General features: G+C 44.7%; 1 protein-coding gene across 1 annotated transcript in view; it reads right to left on the minus strand.

Moving 5' to 3' along the window:
• Positions 1–19,443, minus strand: part of kmt2ba (lysine (K)-specific methyltransferase 2Ba) — an 87,637-nt gene that overhangs the window by 58,326 nt on the left and 9,868 nt on the right. The window contains exons 2-18 of the mRNA XM_023975693.2: positions 18,196–18,262; positions 16,435–18,003; positions 11,685–11,923; positions 11,307–11,384; positions 10,880–11,036; positions 10,442–10,685; positions 10,240–10,301; positions 9,264–9,536; positions 8,800–8,891; positions 7,704–8,093; positions 7,466–7,579; positions 7,096–7,242; positions 6,906–6,998; positions 6,401–6,518; positions 5,491–5,604; positions 4,950–5,134; positions 4,673–4,777 (exon numbers count right to left, since the gene is read on the minus strand). Coding sequence (XP_023831461.1) covers positions 4,673–4,777; positions 4,950–5,134; positions 5,491–5,604; positions 6,401–6,518; positions 6,906–6,998; positions 7,096–7,242; positions 7,466–7,579; positions 7,704–8,093; positions 8,800–8,891; positions 9,264–9,536; positions 10,240–10,301; positions 10,442–10,685; positions 10,880–11,036; positions 11,307–11,384; positions 11,685–11,923; positions 16,435–18,003; positions 18,196–18,262 — 4,047 coding nt within the window. The remainder of the gene's footprint in view (positions 1–4,672; positions 4,778–4,949; positions 5,135–5,490; positions 5,605–6,400; positions 6,519–6,905; positions 6,999–7,095; positions 7,243–7,465; positions 7,580–7,703; positions 8,094–8,799; positions 8,892–9,263; positions 9,537–10,239; positions 10,302–10,441; positions 10,686–10,879; positions 11,037–11,306; positions 11,385–11,684; positions 11,924–16,434; positions 18,004–18,195; positions 18,263–19,443) is intronic.

Consider the following 19,443-nt stretch of genomic DNA (forward strand, 5'->3'; position numbering starts at 1 on the left):
CTGCTACCTTCTATATATTGTTTAATGACTTGTACGTTTTTTGTGTAACTCTGTTGTTGTGTCGCACTGCTTTGTCTTATTTGGGCAGGTCGCAGTTGTAAATGAGAACTTGTTCTCAACTGGTTAAATAAAGGTGAAATGTAAAAAAAAATCTGCTTTTGTCAAAATCAGAAATCTTCCATGAGGATGTTGTCATGGTGATGAGGAAGTGGTTGAAGGAGGAGGAGTCTCTCCCTGAGGGCCTGAGTCCCACCTGTTTGCCAGGTCCACTACCTGAAGGTTAGTAGAAAGACCTTTCCCCATTAATGCTTTATAGACATTGTTATGGCCATACTTGGCCAAATCATTATGTTTGTTTGTCCTATTTACTCAGATTAGTAGTGTCGCATTCACAAAATAGATTTTCGAGCTAAAAAGTATATGTACAGTGTGTGCAAATGTAGTAAGATTAGGGAGGTAAGGCAATAAATAGGCCATAGAGGCGAAATAATTACAATTTAGCATTAACTCTGGAGTGATAGATGTGCAGATGATGATGTGCAAAAGAAAAGGAAGAACATTGTCAAGTTTTGGAGACGGATGCAGTGGTGTGTATTAATGGATGCCATGGTAAGCCAGGCTTCCCCCCTCCAAAAATATATATTTAGTCTCTGCGTTTCATAATGTTTCTTAAATTCGCAAGAAGCTGAATGCATTTCACAGGAAAAAGCATCAGAGCGAGCGAAACAGCGCCCCTCTGTCGCTCTACGTGTAGGCAAACTTTCTGATGCTGTCTGGTCCAAACGAGTATGACATTGTTGCCGCCCGTAGCATTCAAGGCAAGGGAAGCCAGCGAGCATCTGACCTCCCTTGACAAAAAAAATAACAAAAAAAATTGCCAATCAGCATTCAGCTAAACTGAGCAAGCGGAACTGTGAATGGTCCTGGCGCACCAACAAAAATAAGTGTCAAGGGAAGCCAGCTTGGATTTGGCATCCTATCAAATCCCATTGAGAGCATACGTCACCTAGCTAAAAATGTGCCCTTTCCTAAATTAGCCATGGATGGAAACAGGGATTTGGATGTGTGGTTTTACTTAATTCTCCGTACTAGCCAATGACTATAACATCAATTCTGATCCAACCATTAACTAATTTATTGTTGTGCCCCTGGCCCGAGAGGCTGGAAGTTCAATATGTAGCTAGATGTAGAAGGGTAATGTTAACTAGCTAACGTTGCCCATGAATTGAAGTTAGGGTAGCGAGCAAGCATTTTAGCCAGATAGCCTAGGACAACAAAAAATAAAGTGTGTACTGTTTGACAGAGTTAGACTGTTTCTTCAACATGAAAGAGGAGGATGGCATTGGCATTTCTCTACAAGTAGAGCGAGTCATGTTTTTTCTACTTGCACGAACATGCACACATAAAAATCAGAACCATCGACAGCCACAGCTTACGTTGATTAGACTAAATTTTTTTTGGTATCTTTTATTTGTCACTGTGTTAGACTAAGCGGAGGTGATTTGATGATGTGGAAGTTTAAATAAATGGTGCTGGAATAGTGTAAGCAACTCCTGTATTCTTTGTGACTTGTGGTAACTCTGTGTTCTAAATCAATAGTTGTTTAGCGGTCAGTACATGTAGGAAGCATTAACCTGCTTGACCATGCTGTAGGTCATGTACTGTCTGTTACTGTACATGCAATATGCTTTGTGGACAGAGGTTGCTATACGGTTTTGTGATAAAACAAAAAAGGTGTGATTCTGCCACTGTCTTCTTATTGTCTCGGCCTTTAGGCCTATATATCACAGTCGCAAGGCATATGAATTAACAGGTTATAGAGCAAACAACGCAATTATCACAACACATAGGATTCAATTTACTGTACTATTAGAGTGTCTATATGAGCTATAARAGCATCTGCTAAATGACCAAAATGTAGACAGTGCCTTCAGACTATAACAACAATGTGACTTATTCCACATCGTTGCTTAGTCTGAATGCAAAATGGCTTAAATATATAATTATTTTCACCCACAATACCAAGTAAAAACGTTTTTATAAATGTTAGCAAATTCATTGAAAAGGAAATNAAAATGGCTTAAATATATAATTATTTTCACCCACAATACCAAGTAAAAACGTTTTTATAAATGTTAGCAAATTCATTGAAAAGGAAATACAGAAATATCAAATTTACATAAGTATACACACCCCCCAGTCAATACTTTGTAGTAGCACCTTTGGGGGCAATTACAGCGATGTATTTTTGGGTAAGTCTCTAAGAGCTTTGCACACCTGGATTGTACAATACTTGCCCATTATTATTTAAAAAAGTTGATTGCTGATCACTGCTAGACAACCATTTTCAAGTCTTGCCATAGATTTTCAAGCCGATTTAAGTCAAAACTAACTAGGCCACGCAGGAACATTCAAAGTCGCCTTGGTAAGCAACTTCAGCGTTGATTTGGCCTTGTGTTTTATGAACCAGGTTTTCGTCTAGGATTTTGCCTGCGCTTATAGCTGTACTCAGTTTATTTTTATCCTGAAAAAAACTCCCTAGTCCAACACCGATGACAAGCCCATAACATGATGCAGCCACCACCATGCTTGAAAATATGAAGAGTAGTACTCAGTGATGTGTTGTTGGATTTGCCCCTAACAAAACACTTTGTATTCAGGACAAAAAGTTAATTTCTATGCAATTTTTTTTTCAGTATTACTTTAGTGTTGAAAACAGGATGCATGTTTTGGAATGTTTGTATTCTATACAGGCTTCCTTCTTTTCACTTTGTCATTTAGGTTATTGTGAAGTAACTACAATGTTGGTGATCCATCCTCAGTTCTATCACAGCCATTAAACTTTGTTTTAAAGTCACAATTGGCCTCATGGCGAAATCCCTGAGCAGTTTCCTTCCTCTCCGGTAACCGAGTTAGGAATAATAATGTTTCCGCCATCGTTTCCTATGACCGAAAAGAGCTTCTGGACATCAGAACAGCGATTTCTCACCTCGAACAGGATGATGATTAGTTTATTTAAAGAGTCGGATGTGAACGATAAACTGCTCTTCCCGGAGCCCAAATCCTCATCATTTACCACCACAAACTGATGCTGGCACTAAGACCACACTCAACGAGCTGTATAAGGTCATACGCAAATAAGAAAATGCTCATCCAGAGGCAGTGCTCCTAGTGCCAGGGGACTTCAATGCAAGAAAACTGAAATCCTTTTTTACCTAATATCTACCAGCATGTCACATCCTCCTGATTCCTGCTTACAAGAGTACCAGTGACGTGCTCAATACGGAAGTGTTCAGATGAAGCGGTTGCGCACACACACATTCCTTCAAACACGCTGCTGCTACCCTATTATATATGCATAGTTACTTTACCCCTACCTACATGTACATATCATCTCAAGTGCCTCGACTAAATCGTACTCCTGCACATTAACTCGGTACCAGTACCCCTCGCATATAGCCTCGTTATCTTATTGGTAGTATTTTTCTTTTTTTATTCTGTATTGTTGATTAAGGGCTCATAAGTCAGCGTTTCACAGTAAGGTCTACACTGGTTGTATTCGGAGCATGTGACAAATACAATGTTATTTAAAATTCAGCGTCTGCTTTTTATTTTTTTTACACATCTACCAATCAGTGTTCTATTTTGCGAGGTATTGAAAAAAAACAACTGACGCATTCTGACTCCTGAACTTGAAATATTGTTTATCATCRGGTATCCTATGGAAATGAAGAGTGCCATAGTGTGGTTTCTACACCAGAAGTTAATGGTTATCTGTAGGAGGAATGTATATGGTGGAGGCAATTAAGCTTGGAATGTGCTGAGTAAAGTAAAGGCAATCACATGGTTTCAGTCAGTCACTGATAAGGATGGAGAGATATGGATTAGTGAGGAATGGGGGCTGAGGTCAGGTCAGATTAAGGGAGAAGGAACAGTTTACTGCCCGCATCACTTAACTGCCTGCCTAGCAACAAAGATGTAATGTTTAGAGGGGAGGAGGAGACTCCACCTAAAGGGGGGGTATATATACTTGTGCTGGTGGAAACATGTCTTTGTCTGATCAGCTGTCTGACCCTTTGGGGGAATAAACTTGGTTTGAGCTTTAACAATCGTCCGTGAGTTTTTACTCGGTTAATTTAAAACCTAACACATCCCTGGTCTTTGTGGTTGAATCTGTGCTTTAAATGCACTACTCGATTGAGAGACCTTACAGATGTGTGTGGGGTAAAACCATGTTAACCACTATTATTGAACCCGGAATGAGTCCATGCAACTTATGTGATTTGTTAAGCACATTTTTACTCCTGAACTTATTTAGGCGTGCAATAACAAAGTCAATACTTGACTCAAACCATTTCAGCTTTTAATTCTTTAATAATTTCTAGAGTTTTCTACAAAYAAAATTCCACTTTGACATTATGTGGTATTGTGTGTAGATTAGTGACACAAAAGCTCTATTTAATMCATTTTAAATTCAGGCTGTAACAACAAAATGTGGGAAAAGTCAAGGGGTGTGAATGCTTTCTGAAGGCAGTGACTGTAGAAAGTGACCAGAATGTGGTCTGAAAAGAGTAGAATATTGATGCCCTGAGAGCAAAATCRACAACCTCTAGGTCTAAATAGTTTTCATGTGGCATAATTCAAACGTTTAAAAAGGACTGAGGTATCTCACCAGCGAAGTGTACTGTCGCCCTTCAAATTTTTGACCCACGGCATGTAGGTCGCAGATGGGCTGGTGTTTGTCCCTGAAAGCATCTGGTTCGGTGGATTCCTCACACTACAGGGGAAATAACAGCATAGTACATGGAGACTGCTGTCAGAGGGTCAGCGTTGAGGGATATACAATAGATAAGACAGTCTAAACATTTTAGTTGTTTTTGGATACAGAGCGAAAGTATGTCTGACTCGTGACTACTTGATGACTCTACTGTGATGGAGGCAGTCCGTACCTCCCTGCAGGTGATCAGGTGCTGGGCAGAGGAGTCAGAAAGGAGGTTGGCCAGCACCTTCTCTAGCCCCGCCCTCAGCCTGTCCTTCAGCTCATCCTTCCAGGAGCCGGGCTGTGATTGGCTGCAAGGTGTACAGGAGTACACTACGCTCTCTGGCAGGCTGGACATGATCTCATACAGGTCATCTGACAGACAGAAGAGAGGAAGAATTTCAATGTCATGGAGTGGATTTATAGTGAGAGTTGTTCTGATCCCTCAAATTAGGGCCTATATTTTGATTGAGGTGGCATCTTCCCCTACATACTGTTCACAGCGGTGGTCACCCATTTGCCTGGAGAGCTACCCTCTTGCAGGATTTTGTTCCAGCCCTCATCTCTAACACACCTGATTCTGGAGGTGTGTGTGGTAGCTGGATTAGTTGTAGGGCTGAAGCAAAAGCCTGCATACCAACCAGAAACCCTCTGTGATGAGTGTTGGCCACCCCTGCTGTACATCCCCTTGATGAAGACAGTTTTAAAGCTGAAATATTAGTCCCACTCACCAGAGAGCCCTTCACATTTAGAATGTACCCAGTGGCTACACCTGGAGCACTCCATCATCTGGCTGTTGTGGTCCTTCTCCTCGTAACACTTGGAGCAGATGGTGCAGAAGTTCCCTTGTAAAACAAATCAGATGTACTACAGTAATCAAATGGGAAAATTAAACAAATACATAACAAGAAGGTCCTGACAAAGGATCAGCTATACAACTGCTCTCATCCCTCTCTTCTTGGACTGTTCCTGGAGTTTTGTCTATACCTTCTGGTCATGAAATCAACACCCACCACCTGCGGGTCAATTTAGTCATTGGCGGGTAAGATGTCTAGATCACCAGCCATGTTGGCGGCTGGTCAGGGCTCGACAGCGCAAGCATTTCAGGACACATTTGTGAATAAAAATAGTCCAGTAKGATCACATTTATAGTCAAATAAATGCTGCTAGGTGATTATATATATCTTCCATAGCTGGTAAAATTATCGCACAAAGTCAAAGGACTACGAATCCTATATAGCCTATCCCACCTCGCACTGCAACCCCGCCTGGCTGGGGKCTGTGCGYACGTGAAGAGCTGAGTGAAAGATTCATTTTAAGAAACGCTGTGCACAGGCATAAACGTTGTTCTAATTTACTTGAAAGGAAAGTCTAATGAAGTGTTTCTTGGAAATGTACAATGTTTTGTTCACAAGCTAGGTTGTTTTTCAATGTTTGAGTTCCAACTGCYAGGGAAGAGAAGACAGCGCTTCTACTAGCCAGACTCAATCTCACAGGCAMGAACAAGTCACGTTACCGTGGTAACATCCTGCCCTTAAAGGRCCAGGTGAACATTTSTGTCTCATCTGTAATATTCTGGTTAATACCACATTACGTCTTWCTAGTAAATACACAGATTGTAATGTTTCGCTGAGGTCCTACCTTTGACGTGGAGCGTGCTGCAGTCGGGACAGAGGTCCTGCTCGTGGTTCCAGGCCATGTCCCAGGTCTTCCCTGGTGTCACTCCACAGCTCTTACACCGGATACACGTCATACACACCTGGGACACGGGGGCAGGTAGCCCAAAGGTTAGAGAGATGGACAAGTAACCGGAAGGTCSCTGGTTCAAGTCCAGGTTAGGGCGAAGAAAAATAGGAACTGAATTGGCTGAGAACTGAGGGTTGCTGTTTCAGATCATTACTAGCATATCCACCATTGTTGTGCCCTTGAGCAAGGTACTTCACCCCGAAAAACTGCTCCGCTGTGGCTTACCCTGTGATGATTCGAGCGTCGGGTGTGTGTGTGTGTGTGTGTGTGTGTGTGTGTGTGTGGTGTCGGGGGGGGTATTCACCCACAGTGCAGTTAAAACATGGTGGTAAATCAGAATGGGGATCAGAGAGAAGAAAAAGTTACACAGAAACATAAATAATGCATTCCTGGTACTTACCCAGGGCATGTTACAGTTGATGGGCTTTGGGTAGGTGGGTCCCAAACAGGAGGGGTGGTAGCAGTTCTGACACCTCCTGCACTGCAACACAGGCTAAAGGAAGAAACAGTACATTTAAAAATGTGAAAGTTGGGGGTGAAAACACTACCAAATCTCAGTTCACTTTCGAGGATCCTGCTGCCATGCACACCTTGTTGTTCTTGTGCTTGCGGCCGCACACATGGCAGAACTTGCAGCGGCGGCAGCACCAGTTCTCCTTGTTCTCCTCCTGGGGTCGCTCTTCYGGCCAGAGGCAGAAGCTGTGGAAGGGCTCGCAGCACACCTGGCAGTAGATCATCTGAGGGGAGGTGGTAAGGCAGACGGCAGTCAAGCATCAGAAGAACACATATTGCACTAAACCTACTGTTTTCCCAGATAACCCAGGGTAGCTCTTCAGTAAGCCTACGCAGCCTCCTGTGTGCTTCCTAGTTTCCTTCAAAAGCAGTAAAACTTATCTACAATGAAATGTAATTATTCTAACACAGGCACAGMATATTCTGTAAATGCATTTCCATGGTTACCTCATGGTGTCCTTTGCTGGCACAGAGCAGGCAGACAGGATGAGGGGTGACGGGGACGGAGGTGAGGATACTCAGACCGCCCATCAACCACACGTTCTGGACGGCACAGTCCTCCTGGGAGAAAGAAGAGAGAACACAAAAATAGTGTGACTTAACGACTGTTTGTACGGGAGGGAGATGGCAATATTTACAAGTGGTATTTCGAGCTAATAAAATAATCTGAAAGAGAGACCCTCACCTTAAAGTCTACGCGGATCCTGTGCGTCCCGGTCTTCAAGTGGCCCTTTTGGGKGAGTCCGTTGACTAGGGTGGCGAGGATGTTAGTTGGTGTGTGTTCTGCGGCATTCTGGGAACGAAGGACATAGTGGGGATCAATTCTGGGATTATGCTGCGGCACCGCCTCTTTAACAATAGTCTCCTCCTCCTCCTGTGAAGACTCCTCCTCTGGCTCCTCCTCCTCCTGCATGACCGACTGCACCACACATGGGGGCAACCGTTGCAGCTGCACCTGCAGCCGCCACTGTAACCGCAACGGTGGGATCCTGGGTGGGCAGGGCTCGCTGGGGCTCCTTGTTATGTGGCTCTCTGTGACCAGCAGCCCTGGGTGGTGCTCCTCTGAGTTGCTCCCCTGTGCATGTGAAGGGGGGGAATGCTTAAGCCAAAGAGGGGGACCAGCGTTACAGCACGACCACGGTCACATGCTAGGTGGCGGGGTAAGCGGCACCAAGGTGGAGGAAAAGAGGCGAGCCACCAAAACYACCTTTGGCTTTGAGAGAAAAGTGTAGATAGGAGAAGTGAAGGAGAGGAGTTAAGCGAGGGTTAGATATGCTAATCATTGTTAAAGCATGCCTAGTCAAACCAGAAAGAAAGAGGACGTATTACCCACAGTAGTTAACTGTGAGTGAGAGCGAGCGAGATCATGCCTGTCAAAAGAAAGACCGAGTCACGGCGTCTTTGGATTCCAGACGATTAAATTCCAGAAAAAGTCATCAAGATTGCAGAGGATCCAGAGGATTTTTGAATGACGGTATAAATGCATGCGTCGGCGATTGATGTGAAAGGAAGGGCATAAGCTTTTCCCAACGTCAGACTTGTATTAGAACACTAAACACTACATTTTAAGCTTCAGCACCAAAAAGAAGGGGACAACACTAGAAAATAGRCAGTGCACATTTGATTATGAATTCTGATGGGAGTGGTTATTGGAGCTGCTCACTCCTGCATACAGAGGAGGAGGTTAGAGTGTGAGAGACTGATCAGTTAATCTAATAGTAGTCGTTTTGATTTAACGTGGGYGAGTAATGTCAGGCAGAGACAGTTCTACGGGTAATTACCTTGTCGGCTCTGCGTCGGCCCAGCGGTCCTTTGGGCGGCCCAGGTCTGCGGTGCCTTACAACGTCACTGGRCACTGGGCCCTCCTCTGGAGCTAGGAGATCAGAGCGAGCAGCATCAGTCAGAGAGCAAGTGGGTTTTAACACACGAATAACAAACTCTCTACCTCAAACCAATACCCTGAAGCCACTCAATGGTATTTTGGCATTTCTGMCCTGCMCTTCTATCCTCAAACACTTGTCATCCTCAATCTCAAATCACTATGGTCTCTAACATCCAACCCTTTTCTTCTGATCTGCCTGGCTAATGGCTATAAATCCTTCAACTCCACCTGTCAAATCACTCCAATTCAAAGATGGAGTTCAATGGATCTTGTTGTGGTGCAACTCAAAAGGAGAGGCACGAATATGCATTGACCTATATTTTCATCATACACTAAGGCCCCTACCCCTGTGTACGGCATTACCTTGGTTGCTTGGGGCGACAGGATTCTTTACAGGACTCTTGACCGCTGCCTCTCCGCCCGTGTCTTCGTCCGAGTCCGACTTCAGCAGGCTGCTGTAGGAGCGAGGTGTCACGTTCCGCCTCGGCTGCTTTCTGGTGGACGGGCTCAGGCAGTCTCCAGGGGTTGCCGGGTCCAACCCTTCCTCTGCCTCTCCCTCCTCCCAGGACACCGACCCCTCGTCATCATTGGACTTAAAGACATTGGCTGATGACCTGCGCCGCCGCCTCGAAAGGACTGCACAACAAAATTGAAGCCCAATGGTAACACTGAAATGATTGGCTGAATATTTGGGCCATGAGGCAGACCACCATGTTCGTGTGGTTTTCAGTTAACAGTGTCAATGTAATTGGTAGTAACAGCAAACACACACAAGTGGCTTGTAGTCATTAGTAATTAATCCACTGGCTTCCCAGTTGAAGCTCGCATCGTCTTCAAGACCCTGGTGCTTGCCAACGGAGCAACAAGGGGAACTGGCCCTCCTTACCTTCAGGCTACGCTCAAACCCTACATCCCAACCCATGCACTCCGTTCCTCCACCTATAGCAGGGCAGCTCCCGCTCAGCCCAGTCAAAGCTCTTCTAATTCCTAGCACCCCAATGGTAGAACACGCTTCCCCTTAAAAGTCAGGACAGCGGTGTCCCTGCCAATCTTCCGAATTCATCTGAAACCCTGCCTCTTTGAAGAGTACATGAATTTTTTTTTAAAGAGCCCCCCATCCCCAAAAAAGGCACTTGGCTTGTCCTACTAGCACTGACTTTGYATTTGCTGACAAATACWTTGATGAAAAATGTACTTGATACKATTGTGAWGTTGTCGTCTCACCTAGCGATCTTAAGACRAATGCACTAATTGTACGATGCTCTGGACAAGAGTCTGCTAAATGACTCAAATGTAAAATGATATAAATACAGACGTATTAAACATAACGCCTACAAACCTGTGAATGGCTTGACGCCACGCTTTACTTTCCTTGCCTCAATCCGAACACATCGCTTTAACCTGGTGGCACAGGGAAATATTTATCATTTTAAAAACGGGTACCACGTTCAATTTGTACACAAGACAACCACAGCTGAAGMTAGAAAGTAAAAACACAGTGTGTGTTTGTCCATGAGTAAATGAAAAGTAGGAGCACTTACACACAGCACTGGCGTCTGGTGTTGGGCCCTCCAAACTTGGGCTTGTCCAGGCAGTTGAAGCAGGTGCTGCAGTCACCCTCATGCAGGCAGCCCTGGCAGGACCCACAGCGGGTGGCACGACCCCCAGGACCAACCTCGTTATAGTTCCGCTTTAACTTGCGCTGCTTGCTGTACTTGTGCTTCTGTCTTGTCTTGTGCTCCTGAATGCTCTCGATTTCCTGATCAGAGGCGTCATCAGCAATGTCTAAAAACAAAGAGAGAGCGCATGAGAGAGCGTGGGAGAGAGAGAGAGAGAGAGATCAAAAAAATGATTTGTAAACATAGGTGACTGCGCTAAGGTCACATGCCTGAAAAATCGACAGAAAGCTAAACATCAGAAAAGGAAAACAAGTGGCAACTACCGTTCTTAGCAGTGTGCTTCATTAACATAAAGGTTACCTTCTACAGCTGGTGAGGTGGTGATGCCCTCTCTCTCATGGAGGGGCAGAGCRCTAAGCCGGGGGATATCGTCAGGCACCATGGCACGGGGTTGCCCCAACGCCACCGCTGCTGCCCGACAGACGTGCTTGATGCGTGGACCACCAAGGAGCTGGTCCTACGGGAACAGGATTATGTGGGGAACACGGTCATAAATTAAACTATTATAATGAAACTCAACCCTAAAGACATGCAGCCACCGCACAAATGGTCTAAGCCTAATTCAAGAGAAACCCTAGACAGGCCACTAACAAAACACTGTACTATAAACATCAACAATAAAGAAATGTTAAACCACAAAATCCAAAAACAGAGAGGGGAAAAAAAGAGATGGACACGGACAAAGAAAAAACACAAACACAGACAGGGTCAGGAAACGTGGGCTCACCTGAGCAGAGCCTCCTATCCTCCTCCCCCCTCCAACTCTTAAATCTCTGGGACTGAGTTTTACAGATCCAGACAGGAGCTGAAAGAAACAAGGGTATAAAAGTGAAAATATATTAATGAAACCGCCTAATAAGTGAAACTGGTTTTAATCCAACAAATCTAAGCCAAATTCACACACTGTAAGCCTACATTCAACTGTTACCAACAACCCTGCTAATTCAGGGTTAATCAATGATCAATGATCAATGGCTGCATCCAAAATGGAACCCTATTCCCTATGTTGGTGCAATACKTTTGACCAAACCCTCTAGGGCACAACATAGGGAAGTGTGCGCCATTTGGGATGCAGACAGGGTCAATCAAGGTCASCGATTCTGACCTGTGATGACTTCATCGTTCTTTGCTGGTCAATCTTTACCAGCTGCAGCTTGGCTCTCTTCAGCTGGTCGATCTTAATGAGCTGAACCTTGGCCCTCTTCAGYAGATGGAACATCCTCTTGTTGGTGCCGGTGAGGTTGATACGATGGCTGGTGGCCCCCTTTTCCACCACAACCCCATCGTCACCCCCATTAGCCTGGCTCCCTCCTTCGTAAACTCCTTCAGGAGCGGACTCTGCCCCTGGGGAGAAGAATCAGTCAACTGTCACTAACTTCCAAAAGGCTGACTGTGTCAAACTTGAGACAGCCTGGGGCCCAAATGGCAACCTATTCCCTATATATCAAATTGTATTTGTCACATGCGCCAAATACAACAGGTGTAGACCTTACCGTGAAATGCTTACTTACAAGGCCTTAACCAACAACGAAGTTCAAGAAATAGAGCTAAGAAAATATTTACTAAATAAATAAAAAAGTAACAAGAAAATTACATAACAATAATGAGGCAATATACAGGGGGTACCGGTAACGAGTCAATGTGCAGGGGTACAGGTGAGTCGAGGTCATTTGTAAAGTGGGGGTAGAAGCTGTTAAGGAGCCTTTTGGTCCTAGACTTGGCGCTCCGGTACCGCTTGCCGTGCGGTAGCAGAGAAAACAGTATGACTAGGGTCTGACAATTTTTTGGGCCTTCTTCTGACACCTCATTATATATATATATAAGTGTCTTGGATGTCAGGAAGCTTGGCGCCAGTGATGTACTGGGGAGTACGCACTACCCTCTGTAGCGCCTTACGGTCAGATGCCGAGCAGTTCCCATACCAGGCAGTGATGCAACCCGTCAGGATGCTCTTGATGGTGCAGCTGTAGAACTTTTTGAGGATCTGGGGACCCATGCCAAATCTTTTCAGTCTCCTGAGGGAGAAAAGATGCTGTCGTGCCCTCGTCACAACTGTCTTGGTGTRTTTTGACCATGATAGTTTGTTGGTGATTTGGACACCAAGGAACTTGAAACTCTCGACCCGCTTCACTTCAGCCAATGTTAAATGGGGGCCTGCTCGGCCCTCCTTTTCCTATAGTCCACRATCAGCTCATTTGTCTTGCTCACGTTGAGGGAGAGGTTGTCATCCTGGCACCACACTGCCAGGTCTCTGACCTCCTCCCTATAGGCTGTCTCATCGTTATCGGTGATCAGGCCTACCACTGTTGTGGTGTCATCAGCAAACTTAAATGGTGGTGTTGGAGTCGTGCTTGGCCACGTAAGTCGTGGGTGAACAGGGAGTRCAGGAGGGGATTAAGAACGCACTTCTGAGGGGCCCCAGTGTTGAAGATCAGCGAGGCAGATGTGTTGTTGCCTACCCTTACCACCTGGGGGCGGCCCATAAGGAAGTCCAGGGTCCAGTTGCAGAGGGAGGTGTTGAGTCCCAGGGTCCTTAGCTTAGTGATGAGCTTTGTGTGCACTATGGTGTTGAACGCTGAGCTGTAGTCAATGAACAGCACTCTCACATAGGTGCGGCTACGGAACCCTGACCTGTTCACCGGACGTGCTACCTGGTCCCAGACCTGCTGTTTTCAACTCTCTAGAGACAGCAGGAGCGGTAGAGATACTCTGAATGATCGGCTATGAAAAGCCAACTGACATATACTCCTGAGGTGCTGACCTGTTGCACCCTCTACAACCCACTGTGATTATAATAATAATCTGCCCTGCTRGTCATCTATGAACATCTTGGCCATGTTCTGCTATAATCTCCACCCGGCACAGCCAGAAGAGGACTGGCCACCCCTTATAGCCTGGTTCTTCCAAGGTTCCGGCCTTTCTAGTGAGTTTTTCCTAGCCACCGTGCATCTACACCTGCATTGCTTGCTGTTGGGGGTTTTAGGCTGGGATTCTRTACAGAACTTTGTGACATCGGCTGATGTAACAAGGGCTTTATAAATAAATGTGATTGATTGACATAGGTGTTCCTTTTGTCCAGGTGGGAAAGGGCAGTGTGGAGTGCAATAGAGATTGCGTCATCTATGGATCTGTTGGGTTGGTATGCGAATTGGAGTGKGTCTAGGGTTTCCGGCATGATGGTGTTGATGTGAGCCACGACCAGCCTTTCAAACACTTCATGGCTACTGACGTGAGTGCTACGGGGCAGAAATAATTTAGGCAGGTTACCTTCGCTTTCTCGGGCACAGGGACTTTTTTATACCTATATGTTTCAAACAGACCAACAGACTCGGTCAGAGAGAGGTTGAAAACGTCAGTGAAGACACTTGTYCGTTGGTCTGCCCATGCWTTGAGTACACATCCTGGTATTCCGTATGTTCCCGCAGCTTTGTGAATGTTGACCTGTTTAAATGTCTTGCTCACATCAGCTACGGAGAGCGTGATCACACAGTCATCCGGAACAGCTGGTGTTCTCATGCATGCTTCAGTGTTGCTTTAGCTCATCTGGTAGGCACGTGTCACTGGGCAGGTTGCAGCTGGGTTTTCACTTTGTAATCTGTAATATTTATCGAGCCCTGCCACATACGACGAGTGGWGTAGTCGGATTCAATCTTAGTCCTGTATTGACGTTTTGCCTGTTTGATGGTTCGTCTAAGGGCATAGCGGGATTTCTTATAAGCGTCCGGATTAGTGTCCCACTCCTTGAAATTGGCAGCTCATGCCTTTAGCTTGGTGCGGATGTTGCCTGTAATCCATGGCTCCTGGCTAGGAAATGTACGTACAGTCACTGTGGGGATGGCGTTGTCAATGCACTTATTGATGAAGCTGGTGATTGAGGTGGTATACTCCTCAATGCCATTGGATTAATCCCAGAACATATACCAGTCTGTTACAGAAAAACAGTCCTGTAGCRCAACACCCACGTCATCTGACCACTTCCGTATTAAGCGAGTCACTGGTACTTCCTGCTTTAGTTTTTGCTTGTAAGCAGGAAACAGGAGGATAGCAAGAATCAGGGGGATAGGGCACTACTTTTGACCAGAGCCTTCTGGTAAACTGCTCAATCCTATGGTAATATGTGGTTTCCTAAATGCACTAAAACAGACTACTTTTATCACAAAAGCCCAAATCATTTTCTGGAATAAAGAAACAGATAGTTCCTAAATATCCATTAAGCAAAAAAAAAAAATATATATATACATATATATACACACAGTTGAAGTCGGAAGTTTACATACACCTTAGCCAAATACATTTAAACTAATTTTTTTCATAATTCCTGACATTTAATCCTAGTAAAGATTCCCTGTTTTAGGTCAGTTAGGATCACCACTTTATTTTAAGAATGTGAAATGTCAGAATAATAGTAGAGAGAATGATTGATGTCAGTTTTATTTCTTTCATCACATTCCAGGTGGGTAAGAAGTTTACATACACTCATTAGGATTTTGTGCATGCCTTTTCAATTGTTTAACTTGGGTAATGTTTGGTAGCCTCCACAAGCTTCCAAATGAGTTGGGTGAATTTTTGGCCCATTCTCTGACAGAGATGGTGTAATTGAGTCAGGTTTGTAAGCCACCTTGCTCACACGCTTTTTCAGTACTGCCCATGAATGTTCTATGGGAATTGAGGTCAAGGGTTTTGGTGATGGCACTCAATACCTTGATTTGTTGTCCTTAAGCCATTTTGCCACATTTGGAAGTACTTGGGGTCCATTGTCCTTTGGAAGACCATTGGCGCCAGCTTAACTTCCTAACTGATGTCTTGAGAATTGTTTTTCTCTTCACATATATCCATATAATTGTCCTTCCTTTATGAGCATTTATTTGTGGTGCACCAGGCCTGCAGCAAAAGCCCAAAGAATCTGCACCCCTGCATGGTTACTGGTGTTCTTCGCTTGCCAAGCGTCCCCCTTTTCCTCCAAAATAACGATGGTCATTATGCCAAACATTCTGAGGACATTTCTCCAAAAAGTACAATCTTTGTCCCATGTGCATGTTGCAAACTGTAGTCGGCTTTTAGGCGGTTTGGAGCAGTAGCTTCTTCTTTGCTGAGCGGCCTTTCAGGTTATGTCGATATAGGACTTGGTTTTATACTGTGGATAATAGATACTTTTGTTACCGGGTTTTCTCTCAGAATCTTCACAGGGCCTTTGCTGTTATTCTGGGATTTGATTTGCACTTTTCACACCAAAGCACGTTCATCTCTAGGAGACAGAACGCGTCTCCTTCCTGAGCGGTATGGACGGCTGTGTGGCTCCATGGTGTTTAAACTTTGGTACTATTGTTTGTACATATGAACGTGGTATCTTCAGGCGTTTGGAAATTGCTACCAAGGGTGAACCAGACTTGTGGAGGTCTACAATTTTATTTTCTGAGGTCTGACTGATTTCTTTTGATTTTCCCATGATGTCAAGCAAAGAGCACTGAAGTTGAAGGTAGGCCTTGAAATCATCCCACAGGTACCCTCCAATTGACTCAAATTATGTCAATTAGCTATCAGAAATTGTCTAAAGCCATGACATCCTTTTCTGGATTTTCTAAGCTGTTTAAAGGTACAGTCAACTAGGTACTGTAACTTGACCACTGGAATGGTGATACAGTGAATTATAAGTGAAATAATCTGTCTGTAAACAATTGTTGGAAAAATTACTTGTCTCATGCACAAAGTAGATGTCCTAACCGACTTTCCACAAATTTMTTTTTAACAAACTACAGTTTGGGCGTGGTTGATAAACGAGTTTTAATGACTCCAACCTAAGTGTACGTAAACTTCCGACTTCAACTGTATGTAACTGAACACACAAAATGCCTTACCTTGGAAATGTTCTGTGTCGTTTGCTGCCTCCTCCAGAGTCACAGCAGATGATGCAGCGGCAGCGTTACGGACCTGCACAGCCAGTTTCCTCACAACCCCAGGAGAGTTGAGGTCCTCCATTTTCAGCTTGGACCTCCCTCTCTTCCTAACCGGCGAGGTCAAACTCCAGTCCTCCTGGGCTTCATCTTCTTCTTCCATTTCACCCTCAGCAGCACCAAGGCCTTTCTTCTTCTGGGCCAGGCTGAGGGTCAGCTTCTTGAGTCTCTCGTAGACCTCGAGGTGGGATGAGCCTGGGCTGAGCGTTGAGTCCTTCACAGACAGGGTTGAGGACAGGCTTGTCTGAAGTGTTTTTTTACCAGTTGAGCTGGAAACTTTAGGTTTGAACTCATTTTGACCTGGAGTTTGAGACAAGTGGTCAATGTCATCATTGTCTGAATCATAGAAGGATAGGCTCATGGCATCCTCCTCCTTCACCTTGCCTTGGCTATTCTTTTTCAGGGAGCCCCTGGGCCAGGATATTATCTCGTCATTGAGGAACCTCTTGGGTGCCTTGATGACACGTGAAGATCTGGCACTCACCACAGGCGAGGAGAGGTTACTGCTGGCTCCCTGCTCGATCTCTCCAGGAGACAGGAGAGGCTCGCCCTCTGTCCTGGTGCTCTCCCCCTGCGGCTGCTGCTCCTTTCCCTCCTGCTTCACTTGGTCTGGGAGGTACTCTGGCACGTAGGTGAAGAAGACAAACTTACGACGAAAGCGTTTCACAACAGACTCTGGCGTTCTAAGCCTCTGCACATTCCCGGGCTTCCTCCTGTGGCCAAATAATGACTTGCGCTTATACGGTGCTTGTTTCTTTCTTTCCCGGGACATTGCTGGATTCTGCTCCATCTCAGCTCCAGCCTCAAGGGATTCCTCTGTTCCCTTGGACACTCTCCTCCTCTGCTGCTGCTTATTCACAGGTTTAGGGGACAGTGCTTCCCTTTGCCCTTGACCAATGTCAGGGTCCACACCAGTTTGGTCTTGCTGAGATCCTCTTTTCCCAGACATCTGTGGCTCAGATTGGTCTGGTTCGGTTTTGTCTGCTGTTACCTCCCCTTCCTCTTTGCTCTTGGAGGCCTTCCCTTTGCCCTTGACCACTGTCAGGGTCCACACCAGTTTTCCCTGCTTGTCTCTGCTGGTTTGGGGTCGGGCTGTGCTGGACCCTGAGCCTCCCCTGCCCAACTTTGTTGTTTGGTCTTGCCTGTTCCCCTTTCTGGCTGTTGAAGACGATTCCACCACCTTGCTTCCCCTTTTCCTGTTGGAACCATTTGATTTTGCACTGCCCTTGCCTTTTGAGGCCTTGGTCCCAGTAGCCTGCTTTCCTCTAGATTTAATCCCAGAACTGGGTGACATTTTTCGGGCTGGCAGTTTGGCAATTATTTTGGGTTTCACTGCGTTTTCTTCTTCCTGGCCCTCTCCAACCTTAGGGTCTTCTTTTGAGCCCTTCACTCCACTTTTCTCAAGCTTTGCCATAAGTTCTGGAGCTGGGGGAGGATTTTCTGGCTTCAATAATGATAATTGGAGAGGCCTGCCTAGAAACAAGACAGGGAAACATAAGTGTCTTAATACGAAYAGACCAATGTCAGACAATAACTTGATGCATATTATTAGGTATGCTATCAAAGCTATAAATCCCAAACATGAAGGCTACTGCATATTTCTGCTAGGAAATCCTGAGCACAAAATTGATATCTCACATTATTGTTCATCATTAGCCTACTTACTTTCAGAGACATTGTGTGCTGAGAGTGTCGGCCGGTATTCAGTCCCAAACCCAGGGAAATCCTCATCCTAAAACACATAAAAACCCAGGGTAGGAACACAAAGCATAATTTAATGTTCACACATCACACCGTGTTCAGCAAAAAAATATATAATACGGGCCCTAACAACCAGAATTGCAATACTTTGCATGTATAGTACAGTWGGCCTTAATAATGAAATGTTTAGGCCTATTCGATCTCATCACAGGGTTGGTAAGGGGYGGGATCAGATGAAACCATGGGCAGCAACCCAGCTGATATCTGGTTACAAACCGTCACACTGAACTGATTTGAAAGATCAGGCTTCAAAATGTAGYGGGGTATAACTGCAAATGTGTAATTTCAATTAGGTCTAGGCTATTGCAACTGCAAAGTGTGAACATTGATCAAACTCTACTTYCCACAGAAAACATACACCATCATGACATGTACACTGAAATGTACAATGTTCACAAATACTGATCTGAATACTATTTTTCCACATTGCCGGAAGTTGAGGATGTGTAAGAAAAGGAACAATAAAAAATAGCAAGGCAAAAATTGATCTCGACTAAAACTGCATCAGCTTAATAGGCTAAATTTAGATAGCATCGCACTATCCGAGAGAGCAACCTACCACCATGTAATCTGTCCCAGTTTTATGCAGTCAGTCAAGTGTKACAAAAGAAACTGCAAAGACGATATAGGGGCCGGWGACTACCTTCTTACTGGAAGTAAAAACGGATGGGATATAGAAAAACCTGGGTGACATAAAGAGAACTTTATTTGTGAAAAGACAAGATACACTCACACGACTAGCTGATTTTGTATCARGCTAAAGTTGCAGCCTGTATTCCAACTGTATTCAGAAAGCGTCTCAGAGTAGGAGTGCTGATCTAAGATCAGTTTAGCCTTTTAGATCATAATGAATTGACAGGGGGGACCTGGGCCCGTAAACACAAAACATCTAGGATSAGGTCCCCCCCTCCATAGGGTTGCACATTTTGGGGAGTATTCAGAGGTGGAAACTTTCCTTAGGAATTAAAAGGAATATGGGAATTACTGAAATATATGCAAATTAATATTAATACCATTTAAACGTAGATGTTTTTTGCATTGGATATATTTACCATATCGAGACAGAAACATAAACCTTTTTACCTTATCATAAGTAGACAATTGCAAATGATTAAATCCTTCCAATAGAAATAAGAACAATTTATTTACAAA

Source organism: Salvelinus sp. IW2-2015, linkage group LG31, assembly GCF_002910315.2.
Source record: "Salvelinus sp. IW2-2015 linkage group LG31, ASM291031v2, whole genome shotgun sequence".
Classification (NCBI taxonomy): Eukaryota; Metazoa; Chordata; class Actinopteri; order Salmoniformes; family Salmonidae; genus Salvelinus; species Salvelinus sp. IW2-2015.